This window comes from Lepisosteus platostomus, chromosome 1, assembly GCF_059453375.1.
Source record: "Lepisosteus platostomus isolate fLepPlt1 chromosome 1, fLepPlt1.hap1, whole genome shotgun sequence".
Classification (NCBI taxonomy): domain Eukaryota; kingdom Metazoa; phylum Chordata; class Actinopteri; order Semionotiformes; family Lepisosteidae; genus Lepisosteus; species Lepisosteus platostomus.
Genome location: NC_142611.1, coordinates 6,894,236 through 6,917,072, shown reverse-complemented (window position 1 = coordinate 6,917,072; position 22,837 = coordinate 6,894,236). Strand labels below are relative to the sequence as shown.

General features: G+C 39.0%; 2 protein-coding genes across 3 annotated transcripts in view; one reads left to right on the top strand and one right to left on the bottom strand.

The window, feature by feature from the left end:
- The window catches only part of svep1 (sushi, von Willebrand factor type A, EGF and pentraxin domain containing 1), a 100,738-nt gene extending 89,004 nt beyond the window's left edge, over positions 1 to 11,734 (top strand). Inside the window, exons 45-49 of one of the 2 annotated variants that reach the window (XM_088604938.1) lie at positions 4,458 to 4,628; positions 5,409 to 5,504; positions 6,222 to 6,317; positions 9,877 to 9,970; positions 11,397 to 11,734. In XM_088604938.1, coding sequence (XP_088461064.1) covers positions 4,458 to 4,628; positions 5,409 to 5,504; positions 6,222 to 6,317; positions 9,877 to 9,970; positions 11,397 to 11,427 — 488 coding nt within the window. In that variant the 3' untranslated portion in view covers positions 11,428 to 11,734. The remainder of the gene's footprint in view (positions 1 to 4,457; positions 4,629 to 5,408; positions 5,505 to 6,221; positions 6,318 to 9,876; positions 9,971 to 11,396) is intronic. The other variant, XM_088605022.1, reaches the window with a different exon arrangement.
- Positions 11,735 to 13,340: 1,606 nt separating this feature from the next.
- On the bottom strand, positions 13,341 to 19,576 carry txnb (thioredoxin b). The gene is made up of 5 exons (XM_088605160.1): positions 19,418 to 19,576; positions 16,692 to 16,796; positions 15,485 to 15,544; positions 14,938 to 15,003; positions 13,341 to 13,507 (listed from the first exon to the last, which is right to left on the bottom strand). The coding sequence occupies exons 1-5, from the start codon at positions 19,439 to 19,441 to the stop codon at positions 13,445 to 13,447; spliced, it is 318 nt and encodes a 105-aa protein (XP_088461286.1). The 5' UTR covers positions 19,442 to 19,576; the 3' UTR covers positions 13,341 to 13,444.
- Between the last annotated feature and the right edge of the window lie 3,261 nt (positions 19,577 to 22,837).

Below are 22,837 nucleotides of genomic sequence, written 5' to 3'. Positions count from 1 at the left end.
CTTTATTCTCTCAGCCCAAAACAAAAATCAGTTTCAAAAATGTTTACAGGGTGAACTTAAAAGAAATTCTTCAACTGCTTAGCAGTGCCTGGGACTCTTAGCAGCTCTTTAGCTCTGCCTGGTGTCTTTAACTGCATTTTCAGCCGTCAGGGACCGGATCCTCCTGTGTGTTCATCTGGTCTGTAAACCCTGGTCTCGGACTGTCAGCCCCCCTCAGCTGTCTCTCAGTGTCTTGGACTGCTAGCTCCTTAGTCTCATCAGCTCTCTTTTCCCAGAGAGTGACGTCCCTAGCAGAGCCTTAACGGCAGCATCTCTTGCCTTTCAGCGGCTTCACCACATACCTGCTAAGGGGAAGTGCACCTTTAAATAGAGAGGAGTGCAGCTGTCAGGTATCAGGATCGTAAGGACAAACAGCTGCCTCCTCAGCTGAAGTTGATTAAGCTGACTGGCGGCTATAAGTACATGAGCACCATCACTTAAGCATCACTTTAAAAAACTGAGCAGTTTTTTTCCCCAGAATGGGCAGTTTGATCCTTGAGAAAATCAAGTCCTGTGCAATCACCCTGATATACTGTACCATATTTTGGACCGCAAAGAAAGACATTAATGTCTGAATATATACTTAGAAAAAAAAAACGTTACCTACCTAAAAATAAATGTTCTAGGATGGCCCCACCTCCCATAGTTGATAATAGAATGACCGTTTCACTGCACACCTCTTTTTGATTACCGTTTATTCTGAAGCCACTGAATACTTTTTTATTTTGTAACCACACGATCTGGAAGAACCTTAGCTCATCTCTCAAATCGGGCAGCTGAGCTTGCTGTTGCAACCTCTGCGTCCTGCAGGAGAGTGAGGCCTCCCCCAACAAGCCAGATGCTCTTTCCTCACCGCCAGCTCCACCAAACCTTATAGGGGAGTGAGTAGCAGCCACTAGAGTTACAGAAGAAGAGTTCGGAATGGGAGGAGCCCATTAAGACCCTCTAGCCCTTTTGGCCCTGTTTGTCCGACCATGGTGGTGGACCAGTGTCTGGAGGTGCCTTGCTTGTTGAAGGGTTCTTCTTCTGTTCTCTTACGAATTTCCACGTTCTAACTCATTGTTCTGTGAGTTGTCGTCTTTTATGGTCTCCTCCCTCCTAAGGAAGTATTATTCCATTCTCTTACCTGAGTAGGGTCCTGGTTGCACCTGTTTAGATGGTATGTGTCTATAGCTAGTATCACTTTGTTTCTCGGTTTTGCCCAAGAGGTGCTGCCACGTGATCAAGCTGTAGTAGATTGGCTCACAGAACTTAACATAACTCATAACTTAACACTATTTTGCAATTGATACATTAATTAGCGTTTTGCATCAGTGTTTCCATAACATTTAAAAAATATGTTTGAAACAGTATATAAATTAAACTGTACAAATACTTCCTGCTCATAGGTAGAAAAACATGTTTTTGCCCTTTATTGCATAGCATATTCCTTACACTTACACTTACAGAGCGCTTTACATTTATAATTTATTGAAGTGAAAACAGTCTTTTGGGCAATATTCCAAAGTTTTGTCTCTAATGACAGAGTTGAGGGAATAAAATACAGAACTACTTTCATTTCATGAAATGCACAGCCAAAACCTGCATTAGAAGATTGGATGTGTCTTTTTTCAGTACTTCAGGCATCTGCCTTAATAAATAGCTGAGTGGATTAATCAGTCATGACTGCCAAGACATAATATATTTATAGGAGTGAGGAAATTCTACATCTGAATAGCACATGGAGGTATGGAGTGATATATATATATACAGTACCTAGAGGTATTAAATAAATAAATATCAATTAAAATTAATATTTATACAATTTATTAAAAAGCAAATGGTTCCAGTATATATTTGTTAATTTTTAGTGCCACTCAGTATATGAGAACAACTCTAAAGACACATAAGTGCCTTTGATGTTTTTGGTCCAGGTTGTCCTTAAGGATATTCTCAATCACCATTAAAACAGAGATTGGAAATGTGGCAACACAGGGAAAGCATCTAAATCATGGAAACTTTGGATTTCTCTGCATAATCTGTATAATCTCGGTATAACTGGAATCAATAAAAAAAAAAGATTTGATTCATGTTTATACAAAAGCAGCCGATGGGGCTGACTAACCTTCTGTATTTCTCTGAGGAAATTGCTCAGAGATCTGATACACGTTCTGGCTGCAGTTTTTTGTAAATTGAATTTTCAGGAATGCGAAGGTACAGCATGAATGACTGGCACTAAAGCTAAAATCAGCAAGAATTTTACGAGATACGGTGCCAGAAAAAAAACGTGCTGAATTCTAAGCAGGGGCTTCCACTAGAATAGTCAGATTCCCTCTGGGACCATCTCTTCGCTGTGAACATGCAATCACAACACAACAGCTGATGACTCAGTCCCTCCACTATTAGCACAGGTAGCTGAGGTCCAACAGCACAGGTTGTGGGTGATTAAAAGCATGATCAACCCAATGTGAAAAGCTGAGATAACTTATCCACTAGCAAGGAACCCTGAACAGAATTGACCTATTATTTTCCAGTTCCCTAGGCTTTTGGTCAACACCTGGTACGATTAATTTTTAAAGGCTTATCCCTAAAGCTGTTACAAAGTGATGAAAAATTCCTGCTTCCCCAGAACATAAAGCATTGCGTGTCAGCTGATACATCTCTCATCCGGTTAAACAACCATCCATTTTCTAACTGCTTCTTCCACAGATTAAACATTCCAAGCCTTATTTTCCTCCTTCTTGGGCTCATTATAATTATGTTAAAGTGTGGCAATTTAAACAAAACGATCAATCTTTTTGTCAAAAATATGGATCAACCCAGACATTTGTTGTGGAAACTTGATTTCAGTCGGCTTCATCATCAGATTTTGGAAAAGCAATGTGACATCTCCTTTTGACCAGCTTGTAAAAAGTCCAAGGAGTTGGGTTTTTTTCCCCGAGAGCATTTGTGAAGTAGTTTACATGAATCTGTGACAACATTCACCTACAGTAGTAATCAGTTGCTTCTGAATTTTCTTGGTCATTTTTATTCCAAACCTGCAAAACAGAAACTTAAAAAAAAACATTTAGACTTTTAGTAACAAAGGGTTCATGAAAGAGGGTATGTTGACTTTCAAACAAAAACATTTCTGAGGGGTAAAACCTATTTATCACAAAGGTGCCTGCCACGGCTCATTTACTTTGTTTTCTTTCCAATTTGCTCAATTTGCATTGAAAACTACAACAATTTCTAAAAAAAGCATTTTCATTCCTATAGGAAGCATGCTGCCTTGATACTTTGTTTTTTGATATGTATAGCTCTCTTCAATGTGTTACTAATTATTTTTGCGACCTGCTTACTTGCATGGCTTTAAATGTTTAAGTAGTGGCCTTTTGTAATTGCATGGGGATACCTTTGCCAGGAACAACACTGAGAAATGCCTATCTGCATCTGGAGCACAAGAGGATAAACAGAAGTCAGACTTGCACTTCATGAATCAGCAGACATTGCTTAAATGACTTGGTTAAGCTTCTTCCTGCATCTAAGAGGGAAAGTAATTATCTTAAGAGCCCATGATACATCTACAGTAGATTGACAAAAAGCTATTAACAAGGTTCGGCATAAAGCATGAGTACTCAAATGCATTGTGAGAATCTTCATTATGATGTGGAAATTGGTACAATCCACAGAATGAAAGAGAACTAATAGGAGGGAGAAACTGGACTAAGGGAATCAGCCAAGTGACAATGGGATGTACTTTAAGCAGATTTTCTTCTTGATTTATATTGCAAAGCAGACTCTTGTATACACATGCAAACTTGTTCAAATTGTAGAAGTAAAAAACTGAGTGAAGGGACAAGGAGGCATGTTTCAGTACACCTGAATAAAAGTTTGAGGAATTTCCATCATGAATAAGGCAATGCAAGGAGAAAAATTGGTTATATAGAGGGGCCAGTGCATTTTTACAAATGATGGAACGTGGTTCTGTTCATCTAAACAGCCCACATACAGTAGTTACAGTGAACTAGGTAAATCAACCTTGGAGGCCTTTTAGAGCTGCATTTTGAAATGTTCTTTTTCATATACTCTATGTTGCCCTGTTGTCTATATAAACAGTGAGAACCTCTGTCTGAAAAAATGTTTTATATATTAATATTTAATTCATTTGCACTTTAAACTTATCGCAATACTCTTATGTCAAGCTATTTTCTCATCATCAGCAGACCAGTCTTGGTTCAGCACGTCCTCACTCCACAGGGGAGAAACAATGACTGATGAGATCATGACTTGAGTCTGACTTGAGACCCGAGTCTGACTTCTAGGGAAAACTCCTTGTTGGGAAGTTTGTTTTGGAGAAAAAAAACAGGAAAAAAAAACCCACCTGACCCAAATAAGCTCAGGAGAGAAATAAGTACACTAGTGAGTTTAACAAACATAAATCTTCGTTTATTGTGTAGGGATATCCTGTGGTTTGCCTCTACATGTTCCCAATGCCTTAGTGAGGGGCGCACACTTTCAATATGGAGACATGGTGATGTATTCATGTTTTGGCGGATACATAATGAAGGGATCCAGTAGAAGTGCTTGCCTTGAAAATGGGACTTGGACCCCACCACCTGCATGTGAAGGTATAACAGAATCTAGCCTGTTCCCTGTGTGAGACAAACGGGTGAATTTTGGGCACAGTGGTTCTAACAGTTGTTGCTGAAATCCAATGACTTAAAATCTACTTTCACCCCTTTTTTTCCTCTGCCTTTAGGAATGGTGCTAGTATTCAGTACATTCATGTTCAAAGTAGGAGCATGTCCATCTATAGTGAAGCACGGTTTAGTAAAGAATGGCATGACTAAAGCATGCGGACTTCTATTGAAACCAAATGAATTTTTTTTTTATTTAACAAAGGAAATGTCTTTGGACCATGTACAGTGTTAGCGATTTTCTGGAAAAGGAAGGAATTGTGAATCTTTAAATAGCATATGCCCCATTTTAAAATATATTTGATGTCATGTTCTTTGCAAATATATTTAGTTTTGCATGAAAGAAAAGATAAAAAGTGTTGTTAAAGGTCTCTCTGAAAGTTCATTATTGTTTTTATCTTTTTACTCCTGAGTGTTGCACAGACAGCCGTAGCTCAGATTTAGTCACTTTTATTATTGTTTTCTGTTTAGAATTGTGTAAAGGCCTGAAGCTTCCTTACTGCACTTTTCAACATAAGCCGTTTTTTAAAAAACAGAAAAGAAAAGGTCTCTGTCCATATTTTTTAATTAGTTTCATGGGGTTTATAATTCAGAAACTTTCCCGAGCTAAAATGCCACATGTGACTCACCAGTTTTACCAACCAAGTTCTGTTTTCACAGCATGAAAGCACCTATGAACTTCAATATGTTTAATTGTGCTTGTTCTTCTAGCTGTCTGTTGGTCCCCATGTGAAAACGGAGGTATCTGCCAAAGGCCTAATATGTGTTTATGTCCAGAAGGCTGGATGGGTAGATTATGTGAAGATCGTAAGTAGAAGCAATAAGAATAACCTTTAATTTACACTGCACCTTCCATGGCACTTGATCTCTAAATCTCCAGATTATAGATATAAATATAACTGAAGAGTATTAAACGTATCAAACCTACTCATAATGAAATGGACACCACCACCGCACCGTTTGTAAACAGTCTTTATTTTTCATAAATGATTATAATCAAATTGTTTTGGTATGTTGAGGCACAGTAATTATTTCCTCCATATCTGAGTCTCATAAATACTGGTACAAGTGGATTCAAGCTGGTGTTTTTTCTCATTTCCCATTTATTCATTTAATTTTACAGTCTACCCCTTACAAGAAGAGTGCTAGACCACAAGGGCCAATCAAAGGGACTAAAGTGACCATTTAATATAAAAAACACATTTAGTATAAAATAAAATTGGAACACTTGAACACTGCTGTTCACAGTGTGAAGAGTGCTCACACTTCAGTCACACTCATAGTTTTGGATAAGCCAAATTAATTCCCCAGATTTGCTCACATATTCTTCAAATCATTGCCATCCTGTTGAAAACAAAACTGTTTTCTCTGAAAAATAAGGTTTATTAAATTTCCCTTACCAGAGTGACACAGCATGTTCTCTAATTCTCTGTAGCCTTGTCAGCAGAGTATTGTATTGCAATTTCCCATCGAGAGTGAAAAACAGCTTTCAGTTACATGAAGAAAAATCTCCCTTGATTGCAGCAATCTGCATCCTGCCATGTCTGAACGGAGGTCGATGCATCGCTCCCTATCGGTGTGACTGTCCGGATGGGTGGACAGGAACACGATGCCAGAATGGTAAGCTTAAATGTCACAAAACAGTGCAGTGCATGGCTATTACTAGTGTTTCGTGGATTTTTAAATACCTTGAAATCGTGTATTTCAGAGCAATGGAGAGGGATCCACAAACTGACAACACCTCGTGATCTGAATCTCAATGTGTGTTTCGCTGCTGCTATTTTTACATCAATTGACCAATATGACTGAAGCTGTATGAAGGCTCCCCTTAGTTCATTAAAATTCTGAGCTCAACACACTGGCGAAGACATTAACTGTATAAGCTATACGTATGAAAACAAGAAAAAAACACTAGTTGGTCCTGATCATCCTGGGGACGTTGTGAGATGGTATACATTTTAAAAATAACTCTGTGGAATTAGACTGTCACAGCTTGTCTTAAATACCATTAATGAGCATACCATAAATAACACATTCATGAAGATCTTCATCTTAGACAATCACGCTAACAGATTCTCCCAAAGCAAATCCCTGAGTCAGTGAAATATCTTATGTGCTGATCATTACAAAATCCTTGCAAATCGGGTCAATGTACCATTTAAATATATCATTTCGCGTTTTCATAAAAGCCTGGTGTGTTGTGAAGTCTAGCACATGTTCATTAAATTTTAGTTTCAAGGAATCGATTCTAAAGTTTAAAGTCAAGGCAGGCAATAGATTTGTTGTTTTTACATGAATACCCCAAGGGCCAAATTTCTGCACCTTTCAATACAATTAGCTAAATATCCTCTCTACTCACCTAAGTAGATTGTGGCCTGAGGAACAGGGATTACACTGTTGTATCTGAAGTTACTAAGTAATAGTTTATAGTAATAGTTTTGCAGGTGGTTATTATTTTTCTTCAGGACCTCCGAAGAATGCTAAAACATTGACGTTTTTTTTTGGAAACACAGATGTACTAAATATACTCCACACTGGGTATTGAGTATGTCATTTTGTTACCATAGAAATATTTATTTCTGAGCAACAATATATGCATGGTAACCTTACAACAGTGTGCCCCAGGCCTAAACCAAGTTAAAGCTGTACAAACTGAAACCTGAAGATAATAAAATACCACCTTGCATCTAGAGGGCAGAACAGTTAGTTTAATCGTTCTGATTTTAACTGGTTACATTTTTCTATGGGACATTTAACACCAATCTCCAGATTGTTGTGGAAAATATGACCAGTCAAATCAAAACAGACCAGTATTAATCATATTTTGTTATGCCAATGTGCATGTATTTGTATATTTATTTTCTTTATGTAACTGCTACATAAAAGTCTTACGATTAAATCAGCAATATTTCAAGAAGTGCGATCAGATAAATGTCACACACGTTATGTTTCATTTCTGCTGTCTGGTAGTAGCAGACTGCACCCATAAGAAATAGGAAACACAAAAAGACAGTAGGTAAAAACACTGCTCCCATTAAACTAATACCTGAGGATATATTCACAGTTCTGCTTTTATGTTGTTTGTAATAGAAATAAAACCTTAATATGAGCATGATAAACCATCTTGTGGTGTGTAAGAAAATATTTACCACAGGATGAAGCAAAACTGCTACTTAATTATCTGGAGCAGCTCCACAGGACTGCATACTGTATGGAGGTCCATGAAGGTATTATTTAATTAGCTTTAACACAAACACCCACTTGTAAGGTCTCAATTTAAAAATTTAAACTTCAGCCAGATCTTTATAGTGCTGATACTATACAGATACACAATGACACAATCATGTTAAATCATTTGTGAATTCAGGCTTTGATGTAGCCCATACAATTTTTTTTATAGATTCCCCTTTTCAAAACTACTTTCCGACTAAGAAAATTAACAAAAACATCCATCTTTGTGCTCTTTATTGTTGTTGATGAGTCTAAAAAGGGTGATGGTTATCTGAGGTTTGAAGGAAACTACTCAACAGGGTTATAACACTAATATTTTCTGTTTTTCCGAGGGATATTTTTAGAGATTATACAAAGTCTCATGTACTGTAACTGAAGCTTTTACCAGACTACGCAGTGTGGGTGATAATATAAACTCACTTTCACTTTTTCCTGGTACAGTAAATAATGAAGCCATCGCGTGTGTTGGGTTATACAGTATATACAGGAGAACTGTGAGTCACTGGGTTTCAAAACTGTATTTTAAACTTATACTGTCTGCCTTGTTTCTCTAAAAGCTGGCTCCTGCTGTCCAGTGAAAGTCTTGTTTCAGTATTCCAGGGTACTCCTGTTCTGTTTTCTAATATTTGTAGCCAGTAGTATTTATTTGTAACTAAGTTTATTACCTTCTTTAATTTTTTAATTAATTTATACTGAATACTTAATTGATCATTTGTAATGAATACTTAATTAATTCTTTAGTTAAATATTAACTGGGTGGACAGTTTAATAGTTTTTAGCTTCAACTTACAAGTATATTAAAGATAACACCTGCACATAAAACCCCCCTGTTATTTGACTGTAAATAGGTTTAGAAATGTACTTACTTATCTTTAATGAAAGCAACATGGCGTTACAGTGGTTAGCAGTACTGCCTCATAGCACAGGGGCCCTGGGTTCAATTCCAGATCTGAGACACTATCTGAGTGGAGTTTGTCTGTTCTGCTGATGTTTGGGTGTGTTTCTTCCGGGTGCTCCAGTTTCCTCCCCCAGTCCGAAGACATGCTGGTAGATTAATTGGCTGCTGGGAAACCTGTGGGTGTGCTTGCGTCTGTCCGCCCTGTGATAGACTGGAATCCGTCCCTGTCCAAGATTTACCCTGTCTGCACCATGGCTTGACCCCGAATTGAAAGAAGTGGATTGGAAGAAGAAACATTGGATGGATGTGTTTAATGCACATTTGATAGAAGTGTTCAGTGCTTATAGCTTTTAGCAGTTAGACACAAAGCTGCAAAGTCTAAGAAGGATTCTAGTTTTCAACATACAGAATCAGAAGTTAAGTCTGTAGCCCTGATTTACTACAGAAACTTGGTATTTAAAGATATATAGATACTTTATTGATCCCGTGAGGGAAATTGCAGTGCAACAGCAGCTTAACACAGACAACACAGCAACAGTGTAACGAATGATACAATAATAATACAATACAGTGTGAAGTGCACTAAGAAGAGCACACATGAGATATGCACTCAAAGTCATTTCACATTGGTACATTTACTAACACAACACCATGTGCACAAGAAATTCTCAGGCCTTTGAATTCAGGTCTGTCAGTCCTTTTGGACTTTATTGCAGGATTAAGAATTGCAAATTTACCAAAGCATTAATTAGTTGCATTAAATATAATTGCATCTTTGTTTCAGCCCTTTAATACAGTATGTTCCTGTATTAAGTGACGTATGGAAGAAAGGAAAAAGGCAAGGGTTCAAGTCATAGGCCCATTAGCAGTTCATGAGTCAACAGAAAACAGAGATGAGGGAGTTAAGTTATGGTTTACTGTCTGCACATATGAATATCAATATCCTCTCCTACTCCTAATTATTGTTAGCGGTCATATTGAGTGCCATGTGTCAGCCCCGCCTTACAGAGAGGATGCAAGCCTGTGATCCATTCGTGTGCTTTCTTTCAGCTGTCTGCCAGAATCCTTGCTTAAACGGGGGCAAATGCATCAGGCCCAATCGATGTCACTGCCCTCCTGCCTGGACTGGATATGATTGCTCCAGGTGAGAAACCTGACTCTGTGTAAGGTTGTTTTCCTGACTGCCTCACAAAGGCACGGATATGGCACTCCCCCATTCACAAGCAGCTCTTAGGATTCAGTGAATGCCACAGAAAAGTATAATTTCCAAAGATTTACCTAGTTACAGTATGTGCGATGTGGACCTTGAACCAAGACATAGGATACGCAGAACCTTTCCAAGTCAATATAAATACATAAAATATTACACAAGACAGGTTATTTTGGGTGTGTGAAAATCCAGAAATAGAAAGTACTGCCAATGTTTGTAAACTACAGTACAGCTTCACATGTTTTGTCTTTATTTTTTTCTCTTATTTTCGTCCTCTGTTCTGCAATGGCTGAGTGCAGACAGTAGGAATCTTGTCTAAATTTATTTTATCTTGAGAGAATTAAATTCTTATGTTTGAAATGAAAGGGTGGTTTCACAGAATTTAGACAGGCTTTTTCTTTGCTTACTACAAAGAACTATATTTTAAGAGATTTACATTTTGCTTCATATTTTTAGTTAAAAACATAAATTACAATTAAATGGAAATTTATTGAAACCCACCTATCTGGGAAAAATGCTCTAAGGAAATGCATATATATATATACATATTTCATCATATGAGAACATAAGAACAGCCCATTTAGTCTGGTGTAGAAGGGAATCAGGTTAGCAACTTCATCATTGCTGGGTAGTTTGTTCCTTACTCACATAACCTTTTAGGTAAAGAAATGCCTCTCGGTTTTCTTTATTTTAATTTTCATTTTGAAGAAGTCCTCTGACTTTAAGGATTTTGAATATTTCAGATCCCCTCATAGTTTTCCCTTTTCAAGACTAAATTCTGTCATTCCAGAACAGCAATACATTTTCTATACTTGATACTTGATGACCAAAATTATTACACAGTATTCTAAATGAGAATACTGTGTAATTCTAAATGAGGCCTTTCTAGTGCATTTTACAATTTTAAAATAACATCTCTTAATTTTAATTTTACACCTTTAAATTGATATATCCCAATTTTGCCTTTTTATTGCTTTTACACATTGTATAGAAAATGTATACTGTATAGTATGGACAAACACCTGTCTCTTCTAGCTCAATGTTCCTCATTTTGTATCTATGGTATGTATTTGCTATGTGTGTAAACCCCTGCACTTCATTACACTAAATTCCCTGTCTGAGGTGTTTTCCCAATTTTAAATTTAATCTAAGAGTGCAAGATTGCTTCAGGCAGACTTGAGACATTACTGTACTGTTTTGAAAAGTGAATAAAAATGCTCTAAAACTACAATACAAACATGGGTTTAAAATATAAGTTTAAATGATCTCTTTTGCATTGCTTTGAATTACAAAGCTTTAAAAACATTTTACAAACTCTGTTTAGAAGTGATCATATTGATTTGATGTTTTGTTTTTTCAGGAAAAGAAAAGCAGGATATTACCTTTTCTAAAAACAAAATTCGTGGCCAGTCACATTTTTTTCCAGAATCATATTGTATTCTTGCCGAGTTGCATATGGAACACAATTTCATAAATGTAAACAACAATTTTTAATGTTTTTGAATTGTAAAATAAAGCTGTATTTTTTCATATAGAAAATAAATATACAGTAATAATTATATGCTGTTATATAATTTGTATTATGTGTACTGTAAAAACATTATGTGTTATGTAAGTCAATGTATATGTGTAAACTATTGTCACTTTTTTAAAAACTTAATTTTCAAATAAATTTTCACCACTGTAGAATTAAAATAATGCAATCCATTTCATGCATCTTACTAGATGTGCTCAGTTCACTTCATAGAGTTCCTTTGATTGTCTAAATGCAAATCTGAAAGCTAACTTAATACAAAGCCACAAAGCAGCAAACATTTTTTACACAAGTCACAGAAGACTTAAGGTCATGTAGTGTAGAGTAATACAGTGACTGTGGCAGTAGTTAATTTAATGGCTAACTCACTGAAACACCTACTGTATCCACCGTGTAGGCATTAAAGAAAAAACCTCCGACCTAGAATTACAAAAGAGACTGTTCATTGTTCCTTAAAGGCTTTACTGGACACTTAGAGCAAAAACAAAATTTGCAGAACCAAATCTTTCATCATCTTCAGTACCTGTTTTTTTTTTTTGTTTCCTGCGGGCAGGTACAGGTGCTGTATTTATTTTACTGTAGCAACAGTTCATACAATACTGAGCAAGACTGATTTCATATTGTTCTTAAGTCTTTTTTTTTACATGGCAGATCAAAACTAAACCCCAATGTAGTTGATCAGAATGAGGATTCCCTGCCAGCCTCAGGTCTCAGTGTCTCACACCAGTTAGGCCAGCCATTCCCAAGGATGGTAGGTCATTGCTTACAGCCTTTTGGGTTTGACTCTAGTGTAAAATACCTACAGTAATAACAAATTGGCCTGAAGCCTTAATTTTATACTTTAGCATACTAACACTTCAGTTCTCCTCAACAGCTTGAGTAAAGAAAACAACATTTTATTTCTACTAGTGAAACCTCCAGCGGCCTCTGTGTGGATTCAAATTATGTTCATTACAGCTGACAGCTTGTTGTAAAAACAAGAACATCGTAGGTCTGAGATTATCTGTTCTGGGTACAATTCTGACTGTGATGGAGCAAAATGGAATTTCCTCTTTTTAAAAGGTAGAATATTTTCACGATTGGGATAAACAGAAACGATCAGAAAGTTAAACTCCTTACAAACCAGTGTAAAATAACATCTTGAGAACAACTGACAACACAAAAACTGAAGAAGAGGTACTGAATAAATTGAAATTGTTTATGATTCAATCATTTTGCTACCTGGCAAGTATAGAAGCATTAATACTAAAATGGTAGTATGGTACCATTTCACAGTTACAAGAGTCACTAATCTCAAATACCTTTCAAAAGTAATTTGCAAACAGAAACCTATGCTTCGGTAATGGTAACAGCAGCAATACAGCTTCTTTAAAGAAAAACTGCTAAGTGGGTCTGGTTAAAACAATGCAATTTGTTCAAATCTATCGGAACACTGAAGTAGGGAGACCAAATTAGTGGTTTCATTGCTGCTGAATTGAACCACAACTTAATACCAAAATGAAGGGTTTACATCAGTGGTATGGTAAAAGTCACCCTGCTGGTTTTGGTTTCCCTTGTAATGTAGTCACTTAACCTGACCAAGGCTACAGAAAGTACACTGCAGGAAAAGATGTGGCAGCAATAGTAATACTAATAAGCAAGTCCCAAGAAGACACAGTAAATCGCTCCTACTCGGTTTGAACGTTTAAGATGTTAAAAAGTAAATAAGGCCCTGAAATTTGCAGTTCATGACAGCAAATCTCAGCATGCAATTACAAATCCAGACAATAATGAATTAACAAAAATGTTTATTGTAAACAGCATGGAAATTTAATAGTGAATTTTGAAATATTTATAAACTATGAAGGTTTCTTCAATGTTGTTTGGAATTGTATTTATTTTAAGGCCTGCACCTTCTGTTCCAACATTTCTTTATTGGCTCCTGCAAACTCATCGACCTGTAAAGCAAAACAAATAAGAACTTCAGAATGACCCCAGAAAACTTTTGTTAATGGTGACAAGACATTTGGTTTCATTACCACAATACCGACATTGCAACTACACATTTTAGAAGACACTTGTACAGAAATATTCCAAAAGGATGAAAAAAAAAAAACATGAAGCCCAAACGTTTGCATATGCAGATGGTGAAGTAGAACACATTGCATTAACAGCCCTTTATTAAATGAAACATGATTAATAAATTGGAAAAAAAAATCTTCTCGAATTTTGAATAGCCATTTTTAGGCTTAGTAGTTCAGGTGGGTAGCTGCGTCAGCATGCGTAGGCTGCAAAGGAACAAGTAATAGGTTTATTCCATGCTGAAAAAAAGAAGAAAGAAAACAACGTTTCGGCCGTGGAGCCTTCTTCAGGTGTCTACAGGTTCTTCACACCTGAAGAAGGCTCCACGGCCGAAACGTTGTTTTCTTTCTTCTTTTTTCCAGCATGGAATAAACCTATTACTTGTTCATTTTTAGGCTTAGTTGGACATCTGAAAACAAGGCTAGAGATTTACATTTAAGAACAGTCTTATCAATAATACTGATGCCTAGTACACAGAAAAGAATAATCTTCCTTAACCTTAAGAGTGTTGTAAAAAGAAAGACTTCTATTAGAATGGAATTAGCACACTTTTAAATTGTCAAAGTACAGTACAACCAAATGGTTTCACATTTAAAAATTTTCAAATGTTCACCACTTTAGAATTAAAATAATGCAATCCATTTCATGTATCTTACTAGATGTGCTCAGTTTATTTTATAAAAGTTCAAGAACCTTAAAATACTGCACAAAAGTTAGATGAAAATAACCTTAACAGTGAAATCAGTGCAAATGAGGACTTTTTTTTTTTTACTTCAACTCATGTGGCAGAGTTTATACAAGGACACAAGCCACTTCATTACAACCAAAAATGTACAGCATTACAATCACAGCAAATAGGGTAAATATGAAAATGAAAGGGATGATTCACATGGACTGCCACAAAATTGGAAAATGTGAGACTTCACATTCTTATGTAACACATGCTGTATGATTGTGTGGAAAAGGCTGTCCAAGAAGACATGTTCCATCCTCAGGAATTCCAGAAAAGCCCAATACATCACTTCCATCCCCCCCCCCACCTTTAAAATATCTTCCTTATTAGATAAAATATATCAAATATGTAAAAAACACTCCTAATAGAAGTAGTAACTCTCAAGAAACACTTTCAAACTAAGACCTAGTAAAAAAAGTAAACTGCATCACATTATTTAAAAATCTATGAAAAGTTCCATATAAATATCCTCAGATACAGTATACAAAGAGTAGACGTGGACAACTTATACACAGGTGTGAAACACTGTACAAGGATGCATTATGTGCAAAAAAAGCAGAATGTGTTATATACCTTGATCCCATTTTTGTAGAACTGGAATGTTGGCATGCATTTGATCTCGCAGTGCGATGCAACATCCTGGAAAAAAGCCAGAGTAAAGTAAATCACTTTCTTAATGCTTTGGAGCACACCTTTTCTGGAGCATCAATACTTTTATACTGATAAAGCAACAGAACTCATTTCTGGTTGTAGGCAAGGAGAAGGCAAAGGACACAACCTTACAGTCTTCCAAGTGAAACATGCAAAGTACACCGAGTCAAACCGTCGTCCACAAAAGAGTGTCACTGGCTGTACCAATGATCACAGACACAGGTAGACCCACATGGTGAACGATCAAGTTCGCAACTCATCATTCCTTTGAAGCAGTGCTTCCTGTTCCCAATAATGTTTCCATTATTGATTGCCATATATTCTTTTCTGAGCTACAGAAAATTTAACTCCTTTCAGAATTTTGAATGTCGCACTGTGATCATTCTTTGAAACCAGAATAATGAGGTGTTGCAAAGAACCGATCATTAACTTACACATATATTAAAAAACAACCGTAAAAAATGCTTACTTGTGCGTCGTCCACATCAACTTTCAGGAAAACAACATCTGTGTATTTTTTTGCGAGGTCCTAAATAAAGAGAAACATAAAAGAGAAATTACAGATGTCACTTATACCCAAATTAGTTCATTGACACAGTATACTCATCCACAGAGAGCAAGATTCAGATAGAGGTTTTCGAAGTCCTTTGAACTAATTAATTTTCTACACAATTATGTAGTTTGAGCAACTGATACAGGGCTGTGCATTAAGGGTAGGTCCAGGCAGAAAATCCATCAATAACACTTAGTGATTAAATTTGCCGTCTCCCCAGCTAGGGATCATCATAGCTCAGTGTGCATGAACAGTGAAGGCAGCTGCTTGATTTCCTCTCCATCAGTACAGGCCTCAGGCCCCAGGATCCAAGAGAAGAGGTGCAGAGCCCCCGTGTCCCCCAAAATTGTCATTTAATCAAAATGTTCCATAACCAATAGAATAAACAGCAATTTGGAAAACCTGATTAATCAATGTAAATTGGGCCAATTACATTTTTCTTTGGAGTAGTTTTTCACAGTTTTCTTATCACAACATGCATCTTGATCATTTCTTACCAATAATAACAAGACTGGATCACATAGTTGCTCCTGTGCAAGGTACATCCAGTAAACTTAAGACAGAGGTCAAACGCATCTCTGGAGCTGCTCTTTAAGCAACTACCTCCCAGAGGCACTAATTAATATGGATAATTAAGAATGCAGCTACATGAGGCTTTTCCAGCTGTTGCTAGGAAACCGGGATACAGCCCACTGCATAAATACAGCACACCAGGTCAGACTTTAGAATTGCCACACCACCTTAGACGTTGTGGAGAAGCAAAGAAAGCCCACAAGCTGAAACTGTTCGTCATCAGTCTAAGGTCAGCTAAATCTCAAGCCGCCACTTCCTCCATCCGACGTGAGTCAGCCCGGTTTGCGTTTCCAAGCTGTGCTTGCAGAATGCACTATTAAGCCCAGGTGTGCCCCATCTAATGAAAGACTTGATTGTGCAAACACCTTGACAACATCCTCCATTACTTTAGGCTACACCATAGATCACAACCTGCGTTTACTCAACCAGCTGCAGTGTAAAAAAAAAAAACAAAAAAAAACCTGTCATTTCCTTGTTCTCTCCACCACTGTTAAGGATACTGAGGTAGTGGTGTCTCTTAACCCTTTTTCTGCAATAAAGGAAAAATCACCTTAAAAAACGGTCCAATCGTCTGGCATGGTCCACACCACATGGCTGTAAAATCCACTACGACAAGCTTGCTCCCAGCATCCTTCAGGGCTTGATCGAAAGCAGTCTGTGAAATTAAAGAACGGGGCTGTTGAGAACTAGCTAAAGATGGCATGTTTTTCTTACAAAAAAAAAATTTAAAACTCCAAAATTAGGCAAGATTTGAGGCTACCACCTCAGTGGTTTCAACATGTTGAATTTAACAATGTCAAGTGCACATTCTCTCTGTGGCCTGGTTACCTGTTAAATGTATTTGTGCAATTTTAAATTATGGTTTAACAAGCTGCTAATTAACAAATTTAAGTAGCGCATTAAGTGAGGAGCCAGCACCCATATCAACCTGCAGCTCTTAACTGGCTACCCCTCTGAAGCTCAGCAGGGTTGAGCCTGGCCAGTACCTGGATGGGAGACCTCCTGGTTGCTATGGTTGCTGCTGGAAATGGTGTTAGTGGGACCAGCGGGGGGGGGGGGGCCCACCCCCATCCTGCAGTCTGTGTAGGTCCTAATGCCCCGGGATAGTGGCGGGGACACTATACTGTAGTGGGTGCCGTCTTTCGGCTGAGACGATAAACCGAGGTCCCGACTCTCAATGGTCATTAAAAATCCCCGGGCATTTCTTGATAAGAGTAGGGAGTTATCCAGGTGTCCAGGCCAAATTTCCCCCCTCGGCCTTTACCATGGCCTCCAAATTGTCCCCATGTATGATTGGCTTGCACTCGCCCTGAGATGGACTGGTGCCTTGTCCAGGGCATATCCTGCCTTGCGCTCGTTGCTTGCCGGGTAGGCTCCAGCTTCCCGCGACACAGTATAGCATAAAGCAGTTTGATAAATGACAACACATGACATGATTATGGGAGGAACCAGTGGAGGGAAAAAAAAAACATGCTGGTTTCAAATGTCAACCTTCACCACTCTCTGATTATTAGTGAAACAAATTCAGTATTTTGAAGGTAGTTTAAACGACATAAAACTGCATTTTGCCTGTTGAACCTAACCCAATCCAGTACCCCTACAGTAAGGTCCTTGAAAACATTCAGCTTTGAAAGTTTAGAACGTGGAAAAAAAAATTAAAACACGGGTGACCTAAAACGTGACGCTTGCGGACAACTTTTGACACCGTTCCCTAACGCGTTGACATACTTGGGGAGGGGGAGAAAGTCGTCTAATTTGAAAAAAAGTGGTGTGTGCCTTTATTTCTACTACCGGCTAAAGCGCAGTGATAACGCAAGCGGGCCGAGTGCTCCAGCGCGCCACTCGGCGTCAGAACCACCGCCCCAGTGAGCCAGCTGCTCGCCTCCACGTGTTCTCTACAATTGTGGATACGGCTCTTTTTTTTTTAACTTTCATTTAAAAAAAAATAATAATCCTCCTCCACCTGTTTCCCCACCTCCTACATCTTAAAATGGTGTTAATTTTAGTACTCCTGGAGGTGCTTCTGCATCTTAAAACCTCCTGGGACAGAACCCTATTTTATTGCGCGACTTGCAAAACAAGTACAGACTGCCTTTGCTACCCCCCCTTTAGCTGGGTTAATGTTAATAAACCAGAAAGGCTGTAGCTACAGTTTCCAACATGTCCCTCTCTCTTGGGGGATACAGGGGTCAGCGAGAGGTCCCAACTACAGTTAATGAAGTTCAAACATCCACGCGTCACGCTGCGCCAAGTGACAGATCTTTTTTTTTTTAAGTAGAGGATGAATATTTTTTCCGCCAAAGAAGGAGATTGAGGAAATAAAATTCCGTGCAGCGCCATAAATTGGTAATTGTGACAAACCGATAAGACGCGTTGTTCTTTATTCAGCGGTGAACTGGTTTGCTGTTGCAAAACACGTTGTGGGTGCCGCTGGCTTACACAGCCTCCCAAGAAAGATCTGCAATTCGTGAGTTATTTTCTGGGTGTGTAAAACAAACCAGTACTGAACTCTACGCCCCCCCAAACACATTCATGTACGAAAATAATACTAGAGAACAATTAGCTTTTGTCATGTAGTATCCCATATGTTACCAGATTTCATAACGCCGAAAGTTTCCAGCGTTTTTAAATTGGCTTGCACGGCGGTACGAATGAAATGAAAGGTCACCGAAGAGAACCGGGTTAAAACAAAAAAAAAAGCGTGCACTCTTAAAAACCACGCTTGGTGGAGGACAGGAACGACGAAGGGTGCGACTTATAAAATATAAAGTTACAATAGCAATTTCAAAAGGCAGACGTCAAACATGGCGATCTCTGACGGCGGGGCTGGCGCGCTGCCGAGTCAGGAGGGACTATTTCTGGAAGTGTTTAATTGATCTCGAAGCGATATGCACCCTTACAGAAAAATAAGCTTCCACCATCCCATTTGCGGAACAGAAAACCTAGAAGAAACGCACCTGATGATTAAAGCGCAACTGTATTTTTTCCCCCCTCTCCCGAGCCACCTCACATAACCGCATTGGCCGGATCATACTCCTTGGCCATTGAAACCGCAAGACCCTGTTCGCGCAATAAATGTATCCAATATTTCTCGATCGGCGGCTCAGGAGGTTTCAATGACAACGCAAAGTCTAAATGCATCTGTTACAGAAAATTCCCCTCCACACACACACACAAATTCAAGGTAATCTGCATGCAACTAGACACCATTTGGGAATAAAAGCATTCGGCGATCGTCCCAAAAAAACAAAAACCCCAACTGTGTGGACTCCTCACCTTATCTTCGATTTCGAGAACCATTTTGGCAGGACGAAAACAAAAACTAACAGTGTATAACACCGCTGTTATCCCAGCGTCCGGGCTCTGTGCGAGTGAGACTGTATTTTTGTGTGTGTGTGTGTGCGGGGAGCTGCTTTATAAGCCGAGGAGAGCCCGGCCCCCACGCCTCTCTCTCTCCCTCTCCAGGCCGGGCGCAATGAGTCAGCGCCGGGCCCGGGGGAGAGAGAGGGTGGGTCCGGCCCGGGAAATCACTGACCAGCCGGCCACCCGCCCACTTACTATCTGACAAGAAGGGCAAGCTTCACAGATAAAATAACGATTTGTTTATCCTGTTTCTTTTTCAGACATGTTAAGAATAAGCCCTATGATTCGAGGAGGGCGAGGGAATGGGGGGTCTTTGCAACCCAAAAACAAACACGCTCTCTTTTCCACCTCGTCCGTGGCAGGGCCGCCATAGTGCAGCTAACGTTTGCATTCACACACACCCGCTCAAACTGTCCCACTACTGTCGCCATTCAAGTTTGAGATGAAGCCGGAGAGACGCAAAACGTCCTCCTCGCCTCCCCACAGCGGGATGGAAACCGCTTCGCCGCGGGCTGTTTTTTTTATTATTTATTCCAGCCCAAACTCGGTACGACTATATGAATGACGGCGAGTCCTGTCTCTTTAAGAGGGCGGGTGGGATATGGTAGCGGAAGTGTGCGCTTTGGACGGTGTTTTCCAACGCCTTGCCATCCCAAGACTCATGGTGACTTAACAAAATCAGAGCGGCCTGTCTGCGTGACTGGCGCGGGGGCTTGTGGGAGAGCTCTCTGCTGACGAGCGGGTCGGGCTTTGCATATGTTGAGGATAGATGTCAAATGTATTTCTCTCTCTCTTTAACACTCTTTTTTTTTTAACCGCCTCTTGTTAGTTTTCCTTCTTTTCCTGCGTATCAAAAGGGAGCGTCGGTCCTTGTGCTGGGGACCCCTTCTGCACAGGCGTGCGTTGTATCCGAGGCAGGGTCGCTCACCGCCTGTTCCAATCCGTTTTTAATCAGCGTTACGGCTGCTGGAATTCATTTCATCAATTACGTGAAAAAATGACTGGCAAAGTGGTTGAGGTTTATATAAAATTATTCTGCGATAAGAAGCAAACTGCGGTTTTCCTTTTAACAAAAACGACAATTTTTGTCTTCCTTCTTTAAAGTGTAAAGGGTAATTGTACGTGTAGGTTATTTTTAAGAGAACGATATTACAGGGGGTAATATGGATATCATTGACCAACAGGTTCTCCTTTAGTTTAGCAGGTATTGTATGAGCAGGCAGAGGAGATGTCAAGTGTCAGGAAGGGAGACACACCTTCAGAAATATGCACTGAGCTAAAGGAACTGGAAAAACTGCATGATCACTGTGGGAAGTGTGAAGACAATAAGGGATGGTGGCCCATTTCTAGACAGAACAAAATCTTTTCTTTTTTTTTTCAAATTTAACCTATTGAATGCCAAGACTGGTGAAAATCAGGAGTCAGCACAGTGCTCAGGCATAGTAAAACATTACAGGCAAACCAATTCCCATCACTGATAGAGGACATGTGACCACACCTCTGGAAGGTCGTTACATCATCACTAAAAGTGGGATGATCTGAGCGGTCTAGTCACGTCAATAGGAATAACAACACCCAAGAATTAAGTGTATTGAAAGGTTAAGGTAAAGGGCAATAATAATAATAATAATAATAGCTTACACTTCTATAGTGCTTTTCTGGACACTCCACTCAAAGCGCTTTACAGGTAATGGGGACTCCCCTCCACCACCACCAATCTGCAGCCCCACCTGGATGATGTGACGGCAGCCATAGTGCGCCAGAACGCTCACCACACACCAGTTCTCAGTGGGGAGGAGAGCAGAGTGATGAAGCCAGTTCAGAGATGGGGATTATTAGGAGGCCATGATTGGTAAGGGCCAATGGGATATTTGGCCAGGACGCCGGGGTCCTCACTCTGCACAAGAAGGCTGGGATCCTTGTGCAGAGTGAGGAGGGACCAAGGGGCAGAGGTGGGGGTGCAAAAGAGAACGAGGATAATGTCAAGTATTTATTACGTTTTAGGTGAGGAAGTAATGTCAGAAGGGATTCTGTATGACAGTCAATGAAAAAGTTATGAGATTTTAAATTACACTGGCATTCTGAACATTTGCTGCTATAATACCACGTCCTCCATAGACCTTTTTTGGTCATTTGTAATGGGTTAACACCTCATAATTAGAACTCTGATGGTCACTTTAAACCCACAAAAATCACCTCGGAATCTTAAATTAATTACAAAACACCTATAAATGAATCAGTGATGTGCTCTAATGCTTATTTTTCCAGGTTTCTCACTGAGTCTAATCTTACATAGGCCGGCAATTACCCTCCAGAAATCTCTGACGTTTGGCACCAAAATGCCTTCAAGAGTATGTATACGATTGAAAAAAATACTTATTAGCTTTTCACAACAGGCAGTGTTCCCCTACACATCAGTCAGGATTCTTGATCCCGTGGTATTATTAAAATATACGGTATATATTCTGAAAAAAAAAAGTAAGTTAGAATAAACATGACCGTCTTGATTTGGGTTCGTCTTTGCGAAAGTAAATATGTAAACAAAATTGTTCCAGACACAGTACACGCCGACATCATCACATATTGTACAGCTTGGTGTCATTTTTTATTAACTAAGACGTTCACAAAATACGGCGCAGATAAAATCACCTTTCCCAGATGAAACGTACGCTTTCTATTTAGCGTTTATGTTACATTGCGGTTAACAGCAAGAGTGGCGATGTGAGAGAGCAGCCTTCTGTCAGTGGTTCATTAGATATGCCTGCGCTTCCTGGTAACGCAGTGTTGTCTGTCAGAGAAAGCAAACAGACGCCTTAAGAACAAAACAACAGGACTCAGAGGACGTCTCAGAAAGGGTATACAAGAGGCATTAAACATATAACTGATGGATATTGGAATCAATGGCATTTGTAGTTTTTTGAACGCTTCTTAATATTAAATCCCCAAAACATACACTGTCTTGTACCTTTGAACTCTTTACGGACCTGATGCAGATCAGGATAAAATTAGAAACCTTGAAGGTATTTTCTTATGCACAGCATATTATTAAATAATTTAAAAGGGCATTTAAATAAGAAAAGTGAGTCGCATCAGAGGGTGGTCTCGGCGATTCGCCCCTGTCCTTAAATACGTTTGCCTAAATCAAAAGCCATCAGAGGTGTTATCTAGTCTTGTTTTTCCTCCCTAAGGTCACAAGCGTGTAGCGTGGGCTGTTTCAGTGTTGTAACCTGCGGATCGGACACCTTGAAACGCTGCTCTGCCTGAATAGACTGACATCGCCCCTATTCAAGTTTCAGATTTCCGCAGTGTTTTTTCGGCGTCAGTTCTTTATTC

What these genes read in the sequence shown, in the direction of transcription:
- txnb (XM_088605160.1), bottom strand. Translation starts at nt 19,441, where the DNA reads ATGGTTCTCGAAATCGAAGATAAG. An exon ending in CGATTGGACCGTTTTTTAAG is followed by an intron (nt 15,545 to 16,691) that starts GTGATTTTTCCT and finishes CTCTTTATTTAG; the next exon opens with GACCTCGCAAAAAAATACAC. An exon ending in TTGATGTGGACGACGCACAA is followed by an intron (nt 15,004 to 15,484) that starts GTAAGCATTTTT and finishes GCTTTTTTCCAG; the next exon opens with GATGTTGCATCGCACTGCGA.